Here is a 19364-nt window from a genome sequence, read left to right as displayed (position 1 = left end):
AGCGCGTCACATTTTCTGGAGCTCCACGGACTGGTCCTTTTGGGTATGGGCACGTCACCATACCCAGGAGGAAAACAATGGAAAAAGAGGCATTCTGGGGCAGCATAGACAGGTCCTTTCTGTGTTAGAGTTTTACTCGCTACAGGGTGTACTTTGAGGGTTTGTGACTCTGCAGACCATTTACATGCATAGAAAGCTACATAACACACAAGGGGACGGGTAATAACCGGAAAAGCATGACATGGGACCTTTAAGTCATTTCCCTATCATGCAGCCTTTTAAATGTGGTCTCCAAAGTGCTTCCTCAGCATGATGTTGTTATTCCAAGTCATTGCATTTTACATTGATTCCCTCTACCAAGATGTGTTTGTAGTGCTGTGCATACGTGTTGTATGCCCTGTACAGTCTGATGCAATTTAGTATCGGAGCATTTGGCACATTGTGTCTTGAACCTCCCCCCTGCCTCCTTGTAACTTTGTATTTATTATGATCCCCTCTAGCTGATGCTGATACGTCCTGGGGTCCACACAGAAACATAACAAAAATATCAAGACATTAACACACAGGATCGAAGTTGTGCCTTTATACTTACGCCAGGAATGCTGGACTCTCAGCAACCTTTCCCCCCTCACTGACGCAGTCCGGCTTAACGTTTTTTGTCAGTTTTGGGCTTTCCTTATTAAGAATGAAGCCTTGGTCTTCCACAGGCCTCGTGGGAGGAAGTGAGGCCCCCGATTCAATTAGCTGTGGCAAGGTCACTACTACCGACAGAAACAGAGGCCACCAACCCCCGAAACCCCCACACGCTCTCACACCCCCACCCTCCCCAACTCTCTCTTTTTGTTTACTGTGAGGTCAGACACTTCCTGTTGCTGCAGTCACATTCATCTTTGTGACACTTTACTACTCGGCCTTTCCTCTTTTAAATGATTAAACATGTGCACACATCTTAAATATTTAGTCAAGCATAAGCTGTCCTTTGAAGCGTTTTAAACCTATAGCATTTACATTATGATCAATGGCCTAAGAGACAAAGAGAGAACATTTTATTTATTTATACTGGACTTTTCTAAGCCATGGTGTCTTCTGGAGTCAGTGTTGAAACCCAACACTTCTTTATTTGTACTCAGACCCCAGCGCCCTGCTCACATGACATTCACATGCATCAGCAGCCATTAAACATACAGCATATGACAGATCCTCCAGCCTCGTGAGCAACAGAGCTGCTGTAAAATGTATTTCATCTTGTCCCTTTAGTAAATCAAAACACTTAACCTTAGATGGCACAGTGTAGCAACACACATGTACTCAGTCTCTGTCTAGGCTACAGAGGTTTGTATCTATCTTTTATAGTCGAGGCAGATCCATGTAATGCCTGTGGCGAGGGCAGGAAGTGCTGTGTTGTGATAGCCGTTCTCCATTTCTCCCGAAGACACTTAACCCAGTATATAGTCCCTTCAAAGAGCCCCAACTAGAGCCTGCACGAAAAAAAAAAGAAGCTCCTTCCATCTTGATTCTAGATGATCTTGATGTCTATAAAAAGGCACTGGAAGCATGTACATTTGGCTTGAATTGTAGTTATGAGAAAAATTGCATTTGGCTGGAACCACAGATTTTGCTCAGACGTGGCTTTGAGCTCAGCTGGCAGCGAGGGACGAAAGCTCGCTGGACATCTGTGGGCCACTTAGAGCTGCTGTGGCTGTGTGATTAGCAAACGAAAAAGCCAGGAGAGACGTTTGATCTGGAAAACACTCGCACTGCTCTGTGCTACTGTTCCACGCTCACTGTGTGGAGGACTGAGCGGGAAAACAAACCAAATGACTTCTTCATTACCTTATATTCCCTGCGTATGTTTGCTTATCTTCTATGATGTTTAAACAATCCATCTCATGTCAAATGTCGAAGTTATTCTTCCTGCAGCTACTGTTTGAGCAGTTCAGTTAAGCAGTGATTCCTTTTAGAGTGACTGAGGGAAATGATTTGTATATTTGGAGTGGAATAAAAGTAGACGCTAACCACTTACAGATCTCCGTTATTTCCTTAACACGTGCTGTTTTACTCCTTGCTAAGCATATTTAGCTACTGGCAAGCACATCACACATACAGCAGCAGTGTTGGCAGCGATGCAACACCATGTAAGCTGATATTTACCCGGCCAGCCTGCCCTCTCTCTGCTTACCTTTAAGCAACACATTGTTCGCTAACCACTTTATCCAGTCAAAACATTGCAGAACAAAGTCCTTTCTAAGTGCTAATGCTCTCAGACACACACTCTTCCCCTCAAACCTAAAAATATGCATATTGTTGCAGCTCGGTATCATGCAGTAGTTCAGTTAAAAGCTGATCTGTACTGTACTTGGTGACCCTTGAAGATAAAGCTCTGCTGCTTCCTGCATGTGAATAACCTAACAAATTGCAGGAATGCATAAGCAGGAAACAACCCCGTCTAAAGAATGCAAACTTTGCCCCGCTTGGTTGGAATCATGTGATGGCACGTGCGTGGAACAAACCTGGGATTGGAAGGGGGGATTTCATGGCAGACAAGTGCACTTACATTTTATATGTCAAAGAAAAGATTACAGCTCTTGGTTGCACAGGAAACAACATGTTTACCTGTTAAGGAGACTCCACTCAGCAAGTAGCTCCCAGGTCTGGACTGTGCAGAAGAGCTTTGATCTCCAGTGTATTGCCAATAAATGTCCTTTCACCTATAATAATTAGTGTTTTATTTGTTTTGTATCGCCTACTTAAAAAATTGTGTTTTGATTTCAGAACTTCGGGGTAGAGACGGACAACTTAAAGAATCTGGTTGTGAGGATGAGAGCCGCCACCAACAGTCTACACATGGCCACGTCTGACCGCAGGAAAAGCCCAGCGTACGACGGCAGCATCTCTCGCAAGCCCCCCAACGACTTCCTCACCTCTGTGGTAGAGCTGATCGGCGCCGCCAAGAGCCTCTTGGCTTGGCTCGACAGGTAAAAACTTAGAAATACCGATAATTTTTCTTCCAACACTAAATGAGCCTCAATAGATTGTAGGGAAGGAACGGGAATCTCGGCCCCCTAAACATTTTTCTGTATATGGTAATGGTCTCCTACCTGTTCTCCACATTTCCTCTCAACGAAACCCCTTCCCATCTCACCCGTCTGTCACATATAGAGAATGTAATGAACACTACATACACTTTCAAAAGAAGAAATGCTACGTCTGCTTTGCAGCTGAAGTTGGAAGAGTCCCCTGGTGAACTGCTCCACATCACACCATAAAAGCACCGCACGTTAAGCAGTTTGCCAGGATTTAATGTTAGCTGGCTGACAATTAAGCTTCTCTCTTTGTGGGACACTAGGCGAAAGCGGGTAAATGATGTCATGATTTAAATGGCAGTTGTGAGATGGACGCAGCAAACGGAGTCTAAAGGTGTTGTGCTAAAGTTAGTCAATGTGCTTATGCTGCGTATAGATCATGCTATTTTGTTTATTGTTGATTAGGGGATTGACGTTAGGGGGAAAAGGGACACTAAAGGGGATACAATGGCGCCAGAAAGGTGACATTCTTGAGTTCCAAGTCAGTCACCCACACACTGCAATCAGAGCAAGGTTCACTGAGTCTCTTATAAAGTATAGTGTAAGTAGGTTATAGCTGACTCTGCAGTAAATCACAGGAGACGTATTCTTCCTGCACACTTTACAAAATACATATAGTCTAATTTATTATGGTGCAAGAGCTCTGCCACGTGTTCTTTCTTAATGAAGCTTTACATGGCCAATTTGTGTTCAAACTTTCAGGGAAGTGTTAATTACTCAAGTCATAGTTTGTTGTTTTTAAAGATACTTTTTGGCCTGAGAGTGCCTTAATTGGAGGTACAGAGTTCAAAAGGGGAGATAGAGGGGATGGATGACATTCCCTGAAATGTTCTGCGGGTTTGGGAGTTTAACCCACGTACTTGGCAGTATATACTGTATATTACTAAGTCCTAGTTAGGGGTGGTGTTGTACAGGACTGTATTACATTTAGATGTTTGTAAAATATTATTCGTCGTGTTTTAATTGAGTTGGGCAAAATATCAGAAACGCCTCTCATAGTTTATTGTAATCCACTGCAAACTACAACACATTCTCAGTAATAAACACATAATTAAACTAATACCTCTGACGGTGTTGTTTAAAAATGAACATTGTCAGAGGGAAATGTATCAATGAGCTTTTATGTTTGAGTAATAACACTACCACTGAGTGTGGCAATAAATATCTAGCATTGTTGTCACATGCTTTGAATTTGAAATGTTGCGGCTTTGCGGTTTGAATGACTGAATCTCAACCCAACTCTGCAGTCCTTCCCTTGTCCCTAATGTTCTCCCTTTCCTTCTTTGTCTGCCTGCAGGACGCCTCTTACAGGGATCAGCGACTTCACAGCCACCAAGAACAAGATCATTCAGCTGTGCCTGGAGCTCACCACCACAGTTCAACAGGTCTGCATGCTAGTTAGCTCAGCAGCACATGTGCACTAGCTAGTCCCTGGGAAGCACACACACACAATAGGTTTTCCCACTGAGCACATACGGACCACAGGGCACAGACATGCAAGAGAAGAGAGTTATGAGAAATGTGGTCTGGCATCCATGGCACGAGCCTGAAGCCAGCACTCCGAGCACATTATTGCAAATGTTTTTCTTGGGCTCTTTTCCCTCCTCACGCTGGCTAATGAGGAGACCCCCAGTGTGGGGACGTTTTAATGGTAACCGTCACTTTTGTGTTTCCAGTTTCATAAAACCCACTGGTGCTCTTAAAGGTGGTTGCCAACATTCCCCAGGCTGCCGTTCTCCGTCAGCCATGTGGTTCACATTTTTGCTTCTCCAAGACGCTCGCAGTGGGAGACCAAACTGTCTGAAAGCACTTCCTGTTTATAGGTTTATGTGGGGATGAGGAGGTGGTCCATCTGACTGCCAGATAGACGGTTAAAACCAACATACATCCACTATATTCGCCACTTTCTGCGGAGCATTGCTCAAGCATTGCATCACGACACAGTTGGATGTCGTGTTCTGTTATTATCAGACAACCTGTAGAAGTCGGTCATACATATGTCTTAAACAAAGGGGGCTTGTTATTGGCCTTTTCTTTAGTGTCAAAGCCTTGTATGTACAATATCTTCTCCCTAAAGGGTTTGACTTAAGCCACTCATTTTACAGTGCCAGTAAAAGTGGCTGCTGGGACTGCAGGTGTCATTTTTTAGAGGGTTATTGCATCAAAATAAATTCCTTTCCCAGAGTGCCTATTTCCACACCAGAGTCTGGGATTTCAGCGCCTCTGGTGATTTACCCTGGGTGTCCCGGTCATGGTCATCCAGGGGAAGTAGTGGGGGGTTTACATTTCCCACACTGCCATGTGAAGTGGGGAGGTTATGGTGTAGAATAAACTCCTGATAGGTGCTGAAAGAGTCTAGTAAGACTGGAGATTAGTTTCCTGCAACAACTGGAGGAGGGATGCTGTTTGGTCCTCTGGCATCTTCAAACTAGCTAACGGCTTAGTATGTAACTGCAGAAACACTGATGAGGGCGCTTATAGAAGACTCTTGGCCTCCTTCTTTTTTTATATAGATGTGGACCATGTAGACTCCATTTGTTATTCAAAACATGTAGGCCAGAGTCTATAAGCGCCTGGTTAATAAAACAGGTTGTGCAGGAGACTGCCACAGTGGTTAGTTTTATGACGGGGGAGGACGGCGCGAGGCTTGCCCAGCTCGTTCATGAACTTCAGCCAAGAATTAGGGCTTTTCAGATCACACAATTTATGTGTTCTGCCTGAATGAAGCCTGTGTGTACATGCACAATGGGACACGGCCATAAAACCGTGAACGCATCACCCCGTCTTGGCTGACCCGTCAGCGTGGAGGTCATTCTCTCTCAAAGAGCGCATTTTTTCATCGATCCCCGTGTCTTTTACCAGCACTTCCCACTGCAGAATTGTTGGCTCAGAGATTAAGTTTTCTATCTCTTTATTTTGTAACGATAACAACAGAGATTGCATGATGTAGGCCAGGTCAGAAGGCCTGGTCTTTATTTAACTCCAGTGGTGTAAAGGCAGCTTCTCTCCCATCACCCGCAATGTGCCAGCACCACTCTCTCTCGGCCACTTCATTGCCCGTCCATGCAAATCCTCTCTGTTGGCAGATCAAAGGCCTGAAGAGCAGCACACAGTCATCTGATCCACACCGGCTGTGGGATCAAGTCCATAACGTAAGGGATCAGCAGAACCAGGGAATTGTCCCTCTGCCTCTCTCAGCGCTTACTTACGATCTGGCTCCTCTCTACTAAAAGGACTGGACAAAGATATGGGATTCATTTGGGTATCATGAACAGATCTTAGAAGGATTATCCTCGATTGTATTCACATTATTTGATGGAACTATGAAACCTGAGGCATGTCCCATAAATGTTAAAAGGCTTAATGGGAGATATGCCAAGCCATGTCTGCAGCACATAATGATACGTTTCACGGCCTCTAAATATGTATTCTTATCCCATCCCTCTTGGCACGGTCAAGAGTGTAGTCATCCAAACATTGGCCAGTCTCTAAAAGAAATATGCAGTTACATGTTTACGCAAGTATAGCCAAATTCTTTCTTTAACCACCATATGTTCTTGGCTGCCTTCAGGAACTTTATTCAGGAAACATGAGTTTGGGACAAATACGTCAAATGGAACCTTGTGTGTTTTTCAATGTTAGTATTGGATTTCAACTTTCCCCTCCTGAATGATACTTTAAAAGCCTTCCAAAAGCGGGATGCACCCCGCTTTGATGTGAGGCCATTGCTCAGGGCCACAGACAGTCATGCTAATCCTGTCAATGCAAACTAACAGTATGACAAGCCAAGTGCGTCTGGAAGCAGAGGCTCGCCTTTCGCCCGTTGGAATGTGCAAGCTATGGAAATATGGAAAAACTTGCTTGACCCCCATTCGCCGTCTGCACAATGAATTCACAAAGAGCAACAGAGCTGGCTTTGTACTTGGCACATGCCTGTGCATGTCACTAATACTGCGAGGTCCACAACACCAGTAGCCCTTTATTTTGCCTCCACAAAGGCTTGTGGCTGTGAGGGCTCTACAAATATCAGACACTTGAAGCAGATCTTCGGAGCTCTCTCAGTTTTGACAGAAGCATTTCACCTGTGTTTTGATCCGTGGCCTCCCTCGGGGCTTTCCCAGCATAGAGACAATTTCGTAAATAAGCATGACCCCCCACATGCACTGTGAACCCCCCCCTGCCTCGGCCTAACCAGGGGCCCTTTCAGCACCAACAACACAGTTGTCAGGGGAGGCTGTTGCCTCAGCTGTGGCCTGTCCAGCTGCAGTCTAAAGAGTGCTGTGTGCGGACCCTCGGAAGAGACAACGGTCAGTCTCAGCTGACTTTACAGAATCTATCGTTGATGGCAACTACTGTGTTTTTCTGACTACGAGAAACCTCAAATTTCCCCTCCACTTTCCACCGTGGAAAGCAGCAATGCATCCAAACACTTGCGGAAAACCAAAGCGCTCTTTGGATGAGGGCTTTCTGAACATCATTACATGTTTTGACCCAATGTTTCCCACCGTGTCATCTGCACATTGTTACTATATGAGCGTTAGTATGGTATTTACGTACTGAATCGCTGCAGTTGCAGCCTTCCCCCAGAATTTAGGGGAAGAGAGGTCATTTAAATCTAAAAGCTGTTTATTTGAGGCCGTTCACCATTTTCCTCAGTTCTATATCTGGAATGCTCATTATATCGTTTTTACCCAACCCCTATACTTTCTTCTCTCTGTCTCCATCCATTGAATAACCTCTTCCTGTGTGCTGCTGTTTACTGCTCACACTCCTAATCTGTCATCACTGTGTGCTGTGTTACAGGACTGCAGTGTTTACGAGATGGAAGAGAAGATCCTGGAAGTTGTAAGTATACTCTATCTCTGTCCTAAAGTAAACTACATGAGATCCTCAAGTTTCTACACAGGGGGGAAACAGTCTGCTAGACCGTTTGGGTAAACGTGTCCTTTACTCAGAGTAGCAAGGTCCGTTTTCTGACTGAATGCAGCAGACTGGTCTAAAGGATTGCCAACAGAGGAGGCGGCTCTAACACGCCCCCGACCATCAATCACTACTTCCTGTTCTTGACACTCGCCAGACCCCTTGGGCTAATGCTAAGCTTCCTCTAGCACTCCGTCTCTCTCTCAGACAACCCAAATAAAGTCCATATTAGAGTCAACGTCCTCTTTTGTTTCAAGCTCATTTTATATCAATTGTCCATACAAATTGCAAGAGTGGACATCACAGAAAAAGACCCCTGTTATGATGACAAAAGTTAAAACAAGCAAAGAACAAGGCAGAAAGAAGGGCGGTGTGCAAAGGACTGATTTCATTGTTGTGTGTGTGCGCTGCTTCTTCCACTTAATCACACACCAATGGTCCCTTCTTTTTTTGCCCATTTAGTCTAGCACTAAATGGGAACATACACACAGAGGCATGTGTGCAGGGTGCTGAAGGATAAGTGCTATGTGTCACGAGTAGCAGTGTAACAAGACTTGTTCCAACCTGTACAACACACAAGGCACACACACACAATAGAATATTTAGAACACAGCTTTTAATCACTGTAATACGTTTATTAGGCACTACTTATTTTATTCACTGATGCCTTTTCCTCTGCAGTCGAAGATTCTGAACAACATCTGCGATCAGACCGTGAGAACCACCTCTGACCCCCTCATGAGCCAGTCAGCCTGCCTGGATGAGGTCCAGCTGAACAATATCAAACCGGGAGAGGGCCTGGTAAGGAGTGCTGGGAGATTTTTTTTATTTGTCTTCCTCATTTTTTGTTTCCACCCTAAATCAAATGTCGGCCATATGGAGGCAGGCTGGGAATGCATGAAATGTGTGTCAAATGTGACCCTCACATATCATGTCATACATTTCTCTCCCTTTGGGGATATTATGTCTCAACTGAAAAATGTGGGTTTTCTTTTTTCCCTAGGGGATGTACATCAAGTCTACGTACGATGGGTTGCATGTCATCACAGGAACCACAGAACATGTGAGTATGCTGACCTCAAGACCATTTCAGCCCCAGAATGAGGAAGTAGCCCATTCTTTGTCATGTGTCTTTTCTCATTTTAAATGACCAACTTAGAAATCCCTATATTATTTCACATTAATCTTAAGACCAAGCTTCTCATACTAAAAAACACCTCCTCCTCCTCTTCATATTCTCTTTCTGAGAGCACACTTACTTATCTGAAGGAGTTGAGAACTAGTCATCCGTGAAGGGAATTGTTTGTGGTATTTACCTATGACTGTACCGGAGTGAAGAAACAAACAGCCTCCACAAAAAAAGAAAGTCCTACCTTTTTCCCACACGGAGACAACCAGTCAGTGACTAACACACAGCATCACTGCCACGGTCCGTAATCGTGAATCAGGACCTGAATCATCCCTAGTTTATCACGTTTGACATCCCTGTGACAATTCATCTCATATTCATACACGCAGAGGGTGTTTGTGTTTTTCTCACGAATTGAACCTGTTGAATAAAATATGTTAGAGGCAGTTGGAATCAAAATAAAGTAGCTCCAATTTCCTCAGTTTTGTAAATAGTAATGTGTTAGCAGCAGGTGTTTGACCTTTACTATGTTTGTTATTCAGTCACCTGCAGACCTCTCTAGGAAGATCCATGCTGGCGATGAGGTGATCCAGGTCAACCATCAGACAGTGGTAAGTGTTTCTTTTTTCTCCTTGTATATCTTTATATTTAACCATACATCTTGTCAATTTGAGCGCACACTATGAATATTAAAGAAGAATTGTTGTGTTTGTTCCAATGAACCAGGTGGGCTGGCAGCTGAAGTACCTGGTTGTCAAACTGCGGGAGGACCCAAAAGGTGTGGCCCTACTGCTTAAGAAGAGGCCCACGGGCCCAACAGGTTTCACCCCCGCCCTGCTCAAGAACATGCGCTGGAAGCCCGCAGTACCACAGGTACATGCACACAAGCACACAGACTTCCTGCTGTCATCATGTGCGATCAACAAAAGCCTGTGCCAATTATCAGCTTTTGAGGGAGTTGTTTTCTAAACCAGCAAGTTCAGACAAGTGACACAGAGCCACCCTGAGAGTGCTGCCAGCTCCACTGAATAGAACATTGAGTTGTCCTTCATGCACAACCGCGAGGAAAACAAAGTCCTGTGATGTCATTAAGTCTAAGATATAAAGCTGCCAGCCTTTAAAGGGGCCCTATTATGCTCATTTCCAGGTTCATATTTGTATTGTGGGCCTCTATTGTGACATGTTGAGATGCTTTATTAATCAAAAAGGTCTTTACTTTTCTCTTCTACACCTCTTTTCACCCTCTGCCTGAAACCAGAGCCCAGTCTACTCTGGTTCGTTAGCTGGCCGGCTCTGTTTTAATTGGTCATCCGCTTAGAGACGTCCTCCCTTAGCCTATCATGTAAAATATGTTGGAGGGCTAGCCAATAGAAATGTGTTACGTAGTGATGTCACTATGTCACAGAAGTTAACAAAAGAGTCCAATGGAGCCGTTTCGGGGGGAGAGAAACTCCCTCTGGTGTGAATTAAAATCTTTTTTGCCTTTGCTGACCATTGACATGAAAAAAAAACCTATATAACACACTAGAGGAAAGGGACATCCCAAAAAGTATGATAGGGCCTCTTTAAGTAGTGTAGCCTGGTTAGATTGTATCTGACTTGTTAAAAAGAGCCCATATGTTGCCATCCCATAGACAATGGGTCATGGGCGGTGATTCATGTTATTTGGGTTTACCCGCCGTCTTTTTTTTTTTTACAAAAATTAAACACTCCAAATGTCTATTGTTCGAAACTAAGTCAAGGGTCGCTGATAAATATTGGGCTAATAAGGTTATGTGACTACAATCCAATTTGCTCTCCTCCCTCGTGAACACATTAGGCTCAACTTAGCTTTTAACCACATCTCTTGCACCTGAGTCCCCTTTAACAGACAAGCAGACAATGAGCCCATTGTTAACCAAGACTACCAACATGTCAGCCTCTGGTTTTGTCTTATCATGTGTAGCCGGAGAAGGCAAGATGAGGAGATATCAGACAAGAGTGGGTTTCTCAAAACAACAAAGAGCCTCTCAACACTAATGTCAACATCATTGCCAGCATCCTGTTTTAACAAGCAGTCAAGGTTATCAGAGTTAGACATCTCTATCTGCGATAATAAGGACAGAGCGGAGACAAACCATACACCCTGATTCAGGAATGAAGGACATTGGCTTTGTAATACTGTATAATGTGTACACATGGGAGCTATTTGGAAAATAAAGGAGGGAAATGATTCATGAGATGCCAAATCTGATGTTTAGTTTGTCATTTATTTATCACATCGACTACTTCAGACGTATCATTTAGTTCTCTATTCAAGGGCACAATGTTGTTGAGTGTTGGAAAACATAACTGTGGTAAATGACTACTTTTTTTAAGTACATGTCTCGCGGGCTATTTTGGACTTCACTTACAATCTTTCCACCTCAAACAAGAAGGTTTTTACTCGCACACAAGCACTTAAACGTCTCACCACATGTGGTCAACTCCTCCTAGTTGCCAGCAAGTCCTATTTGGTCTGAAGAAACGGAAAGCAGTGACTTAATTTGTTTTTAACTGTAAACTGATATTGATGTTTATTTTTTCAGAACAATTCCTCCTTGATCAGAACCCAATCTCCCTGCGGCTCGGCCAACGGATCCGCCAAGAAGGAGAAGCCGGCCATCCTGAACCTGTACATCCCCCCCCCTCCTCCAATGCCTTACACCCCACGGTAAGCTGTCCCATAAGCTTTAGTTGTATTTAATACGTTGAGTTCTAAAGTTGCAGCATAAGAAATAATCCATGAATCAACTCCAAACATATCCACTATACATTCAACCCTTGCCACATTTCCTCACCACACATCAGATGTAGAACGAGTGTGTCCCGGACTCGTGATCACCTCCCCTCCCTCACCTCCTACAGCACATTGTGTTCAGCTTGTCTTCAGCCCACTCCCCTCCCACCAGTCCCCCCATAGTTCTTACGCAACGGCTGTTTCATCTTCCACCTCCAGGAAGAGAGCAGAACGTGGTCACACTCACTTCAACGCTTCTATTGAGCCTTTTAAATGAAGCTTTGAATGTCTGTTGTCAGATTTCGAGGCATCATCAACCCTTTTTTTTGTAATATAAATATAATTTATGCTTCTGTTAGGCTGCTGCTAGTTAAGACTGTTAATTCAGGTCTGTACCTCATCAAGCCAGAGCAAACCATTATTTGACTGCAGTGAATATTTATTTTTGGAAATGCTCAAAGTCAACACATATGGAATGATGTAAAAACATTCTTATGTTCATTTTTTCTATAAATGTTGACTTTTTGATGCTCTGGAATTATTGGGAATGTTAAAAGTCAGAAACAATCCTACGCAGCCACCGCAGAAAGCTTTTTCCAAAAATAGCATGATAATAGTGATTAGCGTAGCCAAACAAAAATGTAGAAATTGAAAATCAACTACATAAACAACTCCTGAAACGACTCAGTCCTACCTAAATGTATTTGTTTCTAGTTTCTAGCACATCATATTTATTGAGTTAAAGACGCATAATTCTGCTTACAAACCATCCTAATGGTGTTATGCTGCCAACTGTGGTCTGTGAAGTTGTGGTGTAATGAATGAATGAGCATTTGTTTCTCCACACAGAGAGGGGAGGACAGAAACCTTCAGCAGCATCAGTGTCAGTAAAAGACCAAAGGGCTCTGAGTCTCCAAACTCCTACCTGGACCAGGAGAGGATGAGGCACTGCACCATCGCAGAATACGACAAGCTGAGCTTCGGCTGTCCCATCGAGGCCAACGTGATCCAGAGCAGATTGCGGGAGCACAAGCCCTCGCGTGGTCAGTCATCATTTCTAACCTTCAAATCTCCCAAACTTTCCAACAGTGGATAATGAATAAATATGATATTAAATGAATGCAATGTTAAACTCTTGTCTCCAGGGAAGCCCCGGCCCCTCTCCATGCCAGTGGATACCTGCCTGGGTGTGGTAGACCCCTACGCTAAGCCCTGGACACAGGGAAGGAAAGGTATTGACAAGCATGCTTTCACTTTGATGCAAAACCACTATAATTCCATAGAAATGAAGATGCCTTGTATACCCCAAAACGTATAACTTTTAAAGGATTACATTTTTGTGGTTTGACACTTTTTGAACTCTTTTTACCCTCGTGTTCCAAACAGATAATGAACAATAAAGCTACAAAACAGAGCCATGGCACAATACACTCATTACTCTACTGATGTGACATTTGGGAACATTAACAGGCCAGAATCAAGATTATTACATATTTATCGCTAATAATGGTACATTTACAACCAATTATAAAAACGTGACTATGTATAGACAGAGCTTCCTTGACCATAAGATGCATCTCATAAAAGATGTTTAAATATGCTTGAGTTAATTGTACATTATTTAAATTCTCAGAGCCAGGCTAGTCGTTTCCTGTCTTTATGGTAAACCAGGCTAATTAGCTGCTATCTTCAGTACCATATTGAATGACAGATCTGAGTGGTATCAATCTGACTTCTGGTTGTCTCTGTACCTCAGGTGAAGACCTCCTCCACAGATACCTGAGCAACGAGAGGATCCCCACCATCGCAGAGGAGGCCCCCTCGGTGTCCCCCTCGGTGTCCCCCCCCTACAGGCCTGCGGGGGAGCGTCACCTGGTCAGAGTGGACCACATCAGGGGCAGCCGCTACTACTCCAACTCAGACCTCCACAACAGCGCCACCATCCCCTACCAGGAGGACCTGAAAAAGACCCCCGTAGGTCCCGCCTCCAAGCGCGCCACGGCAGATCGCTCCCTACTGGTCAGTTGGATCATGCGGCTTAAGCTATTGACTCACTGATGATGCGCTTCCTGTCCGGGGCTTCCTGTCTATTGTCCTTCCTCAGTGCCTTTTTTAAAATCCAGCTGTTTTTTTTTTTTAACAGCTTTGGGCTTTTTCTCACACTCCTCTCTCCCCCCAAACCTCCATATTTCCCTGGTGTAACTACTACTACCAACTACTACTCCTCAACCAAACCTGCTTTTGTAGTACTACATTACATCATCACCCCTTTAACACTGCCTACAACCCTCCTCGTCTCTGACTACAAGTCCAATCTCTGCTTCAAGAAGACACAGTTTGTTCAGGTGTAGGACGCTCTGGCCTTTTGTGCTGTCTACGGACTCCTCTGTACATATTAAGCTATTTCATGTTTCAGTTGTAATGCTCTCTGGTACCGTTATTTAATACTTGCCTGATATTTCGTCAGCTATTTTGATTTAATTTGCATAAATAAGTTATAAGAATACAGCATATTTTGTTAGTAATACTGCTTTAACTCAACCATGTCCCTTTTTTTCTTTCTCAAATGACACTTTTGTCAGTTGGTTACATGACCCTCTACCAAAGGTTGCCTCTTGTAAGCTATGCACATACTTCAGAGAGGATTTAATGGTCACTTTAGTTGACGATGCTGCATTGGTTTGTAAAAAGGATGTTTATACTAGCAAATATTTGTGCTGGTTTTAAAGCTATGCACTCCATTTCAGTAAACTTGTATATCCTGTGTTCTCAGTTGTCTCTGAAATGATACCACCTAAAGGGCCTACACATACCGCTGGTTGACAGTAATAAATGGTCTTTTTAAGCCAATGTCTTTTTTGACACACTGGTGTAACGGCCTTCTATTTTCTGACTGATCACAAGAGACAGAATGACAGTATTATTTTTTTTTAAAACAGGGAAGAAGTGTCTGTTGTTGCTTTAACTGCCTTTTGTAAGTTTTGAATAGCCTTTTATTAAAAATTGCAGTTCATGTCAGTGATCATTTGTATTGTCTTTATTTTACCATTGGGTGTGGAATTTCTGCTTAACGTGTAACTACAATAGGATGTTATTATATCCTAAAAACTATGTTGCTTAAGTATCACAGAAATGCCATATTTTATAATAACACTGTCAGTGAGGGCAGCCTAAGTCATTATTAACCTTCAGGACCAAAGTATTGAAGTGGCGGGCTTCTAACCTGCTTTGACCTTTTGAGGTGAACCCTCTTGGGGTTTTTAAGCATGCGGTGAAACAGGATAGCTAATGTCGAGCTACCTTTCTCTCCGTGTCTCAGATGGTGATGCTTATGCAACTACCTCCCTCTTTGATGAACTTTAACTTCCAGCTGGGGGACCGTATGGTCAAAGCAGGTTTTTTCATCGGGGGATCTTATTCCTGCACATATGTTGCTTTTTAAACATTTAAAAGCCAGGTTAGGGTTACTGACAAGCTTTGGCCGTTTTCATTGATTTTGAAGAAGTGTTTGCCTGGGGAAAGATCAGCAGCTTTGCATCATGGAACCGAAGACCTGACTGCTGTCGAAAACACCCCCCCTCTTTCCCCCTTTGCCTGTTTCTCTGTGCATGACTTTTTTTGGAGATGGGCTTTTCTTATCTATCCACTTCTTCTTCTTCCTCGTGTCTCGCTCTGCCCGAGCTTGCTCAGCCAGTCGCCTGCGGTCCTTCACTAATTTTCACGTTCTGAAAACTTGTGGTCTGCCTAAATACTACCTGCACTCTGTTTAACCTACTGCTAAGTTTACTAACCACTAACATATCATGCCTGCACATCCTGAACGCTCACATGGGAATTAATTATGGCTTGTATATGCATGTGGAATATTGTTTGTTATTTGATCAAAAACGACATTTGAATCCAAAGAATGTTGTGTTCTCCATTTCCTTTTTTCCTATTAAGAAGACATGAAACGACACATAATTAGCTAAATGTGTGAATTGAAGACCACATGCCACATTTACAACTTACACATTTACAATTTAGCTGCCTGCTAGATAAGACGCTGCAGTTTTACAGTTAATTTGAGTTCGAGAGTGTATGTTGAATGATTAGGATAAGCAAAACCAACAGAACAATCTTAGAATGATCAACAGCATTCCTGAGGGAATTTTTGCGTATTTTAATCAAACTGAGGCTTTCAGTGCAACTATACAAGATTGGTCTCCAACATGCGTTAACGTCAATCTTTATTTATCGCAGGGACCTGACTGGCACTCTAGCAGTGACTTCCTCAACCGGTAAGTTCCTCACCCTCTACCACACACACACAAAAACACGTTTAAATACAGTGTTTTATAGTTTATGGGCCAATAGAGAAACCTAAGAACAGGGTGGGTCTAATTTTCCTACAGGGAGTGACAGTTAGCGGGCCGTGGAATCTTTTTAAAATAAGCCACAGGGTGCAGGGTGGGCTGCTTTTATCATCAGGGAAAATATGCTATAGATGACCAGGCTGAGATTCATTCAGGAAACAGAGAAACAGATGCCGACAGCTGTAAGGTAAAAACTGTAAAGTTAATATCGAGAGTTATGGTATATCAGTTGTTTAATGCCAGGATATTCAATAATCTTAGTCCATTTTTGCTTGTGGCCTTAGGAAACATTATTGAAACTGATTTCCTACACCAAGAATAAAAATAGATTTCCTTATCTTATCAGAGCAAAGAATCTTTAAATGTGTCTGAAAACGTGTCTTATCGGCTTAAGTTAACAATGATGAAAGTATTAAAACATGTAGTAATCTCAACTTCATCATACCTCTGCAGAAGAGTTGATGGATATTTTTGTTGAAGCGCCAACATTTCACCACTGTTTGGATGGTTAATCATTTTACAGCCTTGTTTAAAATTATATTTGTGTTTTTGGAGACATTGTTATCTCTCAGGACCGCTTCCCACACACCAATGAGTCCATCCAGACACCTTCACACGCTGCACAATCTTTAGAAATGTCACTGTTATGACAAACCCTGACTCTTCTAACTATAAATAACAGCATCCTTCTGCGAAATATGGCGAGGATTGCATTTTCGTCATCAGTGGCCCCTGTATCTTCTCTGGTCTTGGATGTAGGGCCCGAGGTGGTGTGACTCCCCACATTAACACCGTGATTGATGACTAAACCTCTCGCACAATACCCAGCCTGCTGCCCTCCCTGGCAGTTCTATTCTGAGAGCCAAACACAAACACATGGCATCCTGTTTGCTGCACGCTCCATCAAAACACATTACTCACATGTATGATATATAGAGAGATGCTATTGTAGTTCTTGCAGATACGCAGTTGACTCATCGCTGGTGTAAGTTCATAAACGTGCAACACTGATGCAGGCGAGGGTTGATTGTCGGCAGATTTAATCGAGTGTCAAATTAATCATGGCGTGTTCATCCGTAAAAAAAAAGTTGTTTTCCTCATGACAAAGCATGCAATATGTAAATTGGCAAAACCATTAATTTGGTTACCTAGGAAAGTAGAAATATTTGACAGTGTAATGCAGCAAATAAACCATATTTCCTTAAAATATGTCATTTAAAGAGGAGACACAGACTTGAATATGGATGATAGGATAAAGACCAAACAAAATATGTTAGCAATTAATTTGCAGGAAGAACAAGCTGAAGACAATTTCATTGCAGAGTGAGGCCCAGCTGAGGTATATCGAGTATTCTCATCATTAGTAACAAGTTTCATGTCTACCCATGCAGCTGTGGCTGAATGCCAGTCCTTTTACAGATCAAGTGGCTGTTTTGTTCAGGTTAAATCAAAGAAATATACATTGGAGCATAGATAAAATCACGTCTGGGAAGCAATAAGTATGTGTTGGAAGTCTGAAGTCGCTAATGTCTGATCTAAAGTATGACGGATAGATGAAGCGTCTTAGAACTGCTTGATCAGCTTTAATGGTCCGTTTAAAAATCATTAAGTGTTGACTTTCATTATCTTTACTTTGTTCTTACAGGTATAATCAACCACAAATACGATCCTGGTCCTTCTCCCAAGCAGTAAGTATATTTTGTTGGGTTTATCTGAAGTGAATGCTATCAATCCTGCACCAGATAGATGTATATGGTCAAAAAGTTGTGCAATGTAAGGAATGCCACTTGCTCTCAGCCTTGGTAGAGGGAGGTGAAACTAAGAGCCTCAATTACAGGCTCGTTATTTTGCTCACAGATATGATAACGCAGACACTTTCCTTCTTTTCGACACAAACCACCAGAGCCAATGTACAGTAATAAAACATGCAGGCCTTGAAGATGTTTAGTCTGAGTCGACACTGTGAATTCTTCCCTATTGCAATGTTGGTATACCACATTGGTCCAGACCAAAATATCACACCAACTTTTGGATGGTTTACTATGACATTTTGTACAGATAATAATGGTTCTCAGAGGATTAATCCTACTCATTTTGGTAGGCCCATGGGTTTTCGTTATTCACTTTGAGCAAAATGTCTCAAAAACTATTGCATGGATTGTCCTAAAGAACTTTGGTGATTCTTTAAAGGAGGAATATTGTGAAAAACTCACATTCCCAGTGATTGTGCACATATATTTATGTATTTAGAATGCTTTCCAAAAACCAACACATTTTTTTAAAAAGACAACCAAATTTAGTTTTATATTTGCCCACTTGGTTAGAAAACGTGGTTCTCAGCCAGCCATCCAAATGTGGCTTTCCTTCCTTTGTCAAATACAGTCTTATTAGAATATACAGGCTCCCACCTGAGTATATTTAAAGAGACAGATGCTAAAACTAAACGTTTCAGTCAGACCATTAATACGTATAAGTATTTTCAGACTGACACTATGAGAAAGTAAATTTAGCTTTTTGAACATTGATGCATGAAAACATGTCCTTGTAGAAAACCAAAACACAATATGAACCTGGAAATGAGCAAGATATGTCCCCTTTAAAGTTTCATCTTGCAGTATTTTTGTTAGCTCAATATTACCAAAAATAATATTACATAACCTTTGCTATGAGTTTGATGCTGCTAATTAGCAAAAAGCGTACATGCTACCACAATAAACAAAGATGCTGAACATGCCAAAGATAAGCACTGTGGGTAAGTAGCTCGAAGCAGTTCCTCACAGAGCTGCTAGCATGGCTATAGATTATTTTCTATTTCCTATTCCTCATCGAACGTGCTAAAAGTGGAAATTGTTCAGCATCTATTGACTCTGGCAGGTGTAGAACTGAAATGACCTAAAGGGTAAACTAAGGATCTCTTTGCTGTCTTTGCACACACCTCTGGGCCATACATATGAGTTACTGTCAATCCCTTAGCAGCACATACACCCCGGAGGTGGTCAGATGGATTAAGCCAAAGTCAATGGCGGAATGTGAACAAATCCCATTTGTTCAGATTTATGGTTCAATGGCAACTTGTTGTTGCACCAAACAAGAAAACCTTGACCCCTCTGTCAGCAGCT

General features: G+C 42.6%; 1 protein-coding gene across 3 annotated transcripts in view; it reads left to right on the top strand.

Annotated features, from left to right (window-relative positions):
- The window catches only part of cnksr3 (cnksr family member 3), a 49297-nt gene that overhangs the window by 20106 nt on the left and 9827 nt on the right, over positions 1–19364 (top strand). For 2 of the 3 annotated variants that reach the window (XM_010785350.1, XM_010785349.1), the window contains exons 3-15: positions 2773–2975; positions 4381–4468; positions 7887–7928; positions 8685–8804; positions 9007–9066; positions 9675–9743; positions 9859–10005; positions 11700–11824; positions 12740–12933; positions 13036–13122; positions 13647–13909; positions 16133–16170; positions 17891–17933. In XM_010785350.1, coding sequence (XP_010783652.1) covers positions 2773–2975; positions 4381–4468; positions 7887–7928; positions 8685–8804; positions 9007–9066; positions 9675–9743; positions 9859–10005; positions 11700–11824; positions 12740–12933; positions 13036–13122; positions 13647–13909; positions 16133–16170; positions 17891–17933 — 1479 coding nt within the window. Of the gene's footprint in view, positions 1–2772; positions 2976–4380; positions 4469–7886; positions 7929–8684; positions 8805–9006; positions 9067–9674; positions 9744–9858; positions 10006–11699; positions 11825–12739; positions 12934–13035; positions 13123–13646; positions 14913–16132; positions 16171–17890; positions 17934–19364 lie in introns of those variants that run through there. The other variant, XM_010785351.1, reaches the window with a different exon arrangement.

This window comes from Notothenia coriiceps, unplaced genomic scaffold, assembly GCF_000735185.1.
Source record: "Notothenia coriiceps isolate Sejong01 unplaced genomic scaffold, NC01 NC01_scaffold00027564, whole genome shotgun sequence".
NCBI classification, from domain to species: Eukaryota; Metazoa; Chordata; class Actinopteri; order Perciformes; family Nototheniidae; genus Notothenia; species Notothenia coriiceps.
Note: the sequence above shows the minus strand (reverse complement) of the source record. Positions and strands in the feature narration are given on the sequence as shown.